This window comes from Poecilia reticulata, linkage group LG15, assembly GCF_000633615.1.
Source record: "Poecilia reticulata strain Guanapo linkage group LG15, Guppy_female_1.0+MT, whole genome shotgun sequence".
NCBI lineage: Eukaryota > Metazoa > Chordata > Actinopteri > Cyprinodontiformes > Poeciliidae > Poecilia > Poecilia reticulata.
Window position 1 is genome coordinate 30,312,209 of NC_024345.1, and position 2,318 is coordinate 30,314,526.

The following is a 2,318-nucleotide window of genomic DNA, read 5'->3' on the forward strand; positions in this document are numbered from 1 at the left end:
TAAATATGTCACCAAAATGTTAGATTTGTTCTTTGTGTTGTGGAAGTTGGTAAAGTTTGTCCGCTGAAGAACGCCGTACTTGTTGTCTGTTACTGTGCGCTGGCAGCACAACGGTCAGTATTTGCTGTGAATGCTGAAGCAATGCTGACCGCCAGCTCCTCACTGTAGCCAAATGTTACTTTTAATGTCCAAGTAGTTAGTTTTGTATCATTTTGTCTTTTTCTGCTTTTTTTAGGTTGTATGTTTATGTTGTATCTGTAAACAAACAAACAAAAAAAAAGTAATAACTGCGTTAATGAGACTTATGTTGACACGCAGTCGGTTGGTCCGAATAAACGGTCTGAACCACGATCTCTACCGCCGTGTGTTTCCGATTCCTGCCTCAAGTTTCCTTCCGACAACCATTAAAGAAAACACAACGCAGAGTCTAAGGAACAGCGAGGCGCCATCTCACACTAACATACTGCTAACATCACCAGGCTAAAGCTAACATCAATAAGATAAAACTTATATAATTCAAACATTACTATTAACATTACCAGAAGGCTAACATCACCTAGCTACGTTCTGCTAACAACGTAATTTAGATGAAAATATCAATGATTATTCATCATATTAATGCAATAACATACAAGCACATTCATGTTATAACCGTAATAATATAATGCTGATGTCAGTCTGTTTATGCTAACATCAACAAGTTATGCCCTCTGCTAAGACTAATATGTCATGCTAAAATAACACCAATATCTGTGTACTTAAGCTAACAAAAGACTTACTCCAAAATGCTGAGGTCAATGTGAAGCTAACATCAGCAGGTCAAAGTTAGTTCAGTGTACAAAGGCTAGCACAATGCTAAAGTTGGGCTAGCCAGGGGATTACAGTGTTTGGTGTTTCACTGCATCACACGATCCGTCCTGAATTCCTCAGTGAACTACAGTGGCTGATTCACACAGAGTTATATTAATATAATATAATAATATATAATATAATATAATATAATATAATATAATATAATATAATAACGGGGCTGCACAGTGGCGCAGTTGGTAGAGCTGTTGCCTTGCAGCAAGAAGGTTCTGGGTTCGATTCCCGGTCTTTCTGCATGGAGTCTCCATGTTCTCCCTGTGCATGGTGGGTTTTCTCCAGGTACTCCGGTTTCCTCCCACAGTCCAGAAACATGACTGTCAGGTTAATTGGTCTCTCCAAATTGCCCCTAGGGGTGAGTGTGTGTTTGTCCTGTGTGTCTCTGTGTTGCCCTGCGACAGACTGGCGACCTGTCCAGGTGACCCCGCCTCTCGCCCGAAACGTTAGCTGGAGAGGCAGCAGCACCTCCTGACCCCACTGAGGGACCAGGGTGAAAGAAAATGGATGGATGGATAATATAATAATAAAAGACCATTTAAATGTTCCTGTGAACAGCAGCTGATCAGGTGATGAAGACACTTTGACCTCATCGTCGTCGTCGGCTTCCTCACCTGCGGAATTTGTCCCTCATCTTGTCCAGGTCGTCTCTGGTCCGGCTGAGCTCTGCCTCCATGTAGTGACGGCTGCCCTCAAACTCCGCCTCCATGGCCTCCATCTTGTGGGTGGAGAGTGACAAGCGGTGCCGCAGGTCCTCGTTCTGCTGCTGGAGGATTCTGGGTAAGGAGGAGGGACAGGAAGTGCTTTAGCCTTATAAGGACGTTGGACACCTGGAGAGAAGGGACCAGACCAACTCACCTGATCCTGTCGGAGTCTGACAGCGCCTCCTGGAACAGAGCAGAGGCAGAATTAGACTCAACAAACCAACAACCCATCCTCAGACTCATGCTCTCTGAACCATGGGAAGAGCGCTGGTCCGCTCTGACTACTGCAGGGGGGCCCAAAGTAGGTCCAGGAGACCCGGCATCCTGCATGTTTTAGTTCCTTCCCTGGTGGTAGTAACAACCTCCTCAGCCGGTCAGTAGGCCTCTAACAACCCATCATTGGATCCAGGTGGGTTCAACCAGAGAGAACTAAAACATGCAGGATGCCGGCCCTCCAGGACCTACTTTGGGCACCTCTGGACTACTGGAACAGAACCGGGACAGGGACAACTGGAGTCAACATGAGGAGAAGAGACGGAGACTACTGAGACCGACTGGGACCAACTGGGACCGACTGGAGGCAACTGAAACCGACTGGGACCAACTGAAACCGACTGGAGGCAACTGAAACCGACTGGGACCAACTGAAACCGACTGGGACCAACTGAAACCGACTGGAGGCAACTGAAACCGACTGGAGGCGACTGAAACCGACTGGAGGCGACTGAAATCGACTGGAGGCGACTGAAA

At 46.6% G+C, this 2,318-nt stretch overlaps 1 protein-coding gene across 2 annotated transcripts in view; it reads right to left on the reverse strand.

Annotated features, from left to right (window-relative positions):
• Window positions 1–2,318, reverse strand: part of tjap1 (tight junction associated protein 1 (peripheral)) — a 19,382-nt gene that overhangs the window by 9,396 nt on the left and 7,668 nt on the right. For both annotated transcript variants that reach the window (XM_008430504.2, XM_008430506.2), the window contains exons 3-4: window positions 1,723–1,751; window positions 1,479–1,640 (exon numbers count right to left, since the gene is read on the reverse strand). In XM_008430504.2, the coding sequence (XP_008428726.1) occupies window positions 1,479–1,640; window positions 1,723–1,751 (191 nt within the window). The remainder of the gene's footprint in view (window positions 1–1,478; window positions 1,641–1,722; window positions 1,752–2,318) is intronic.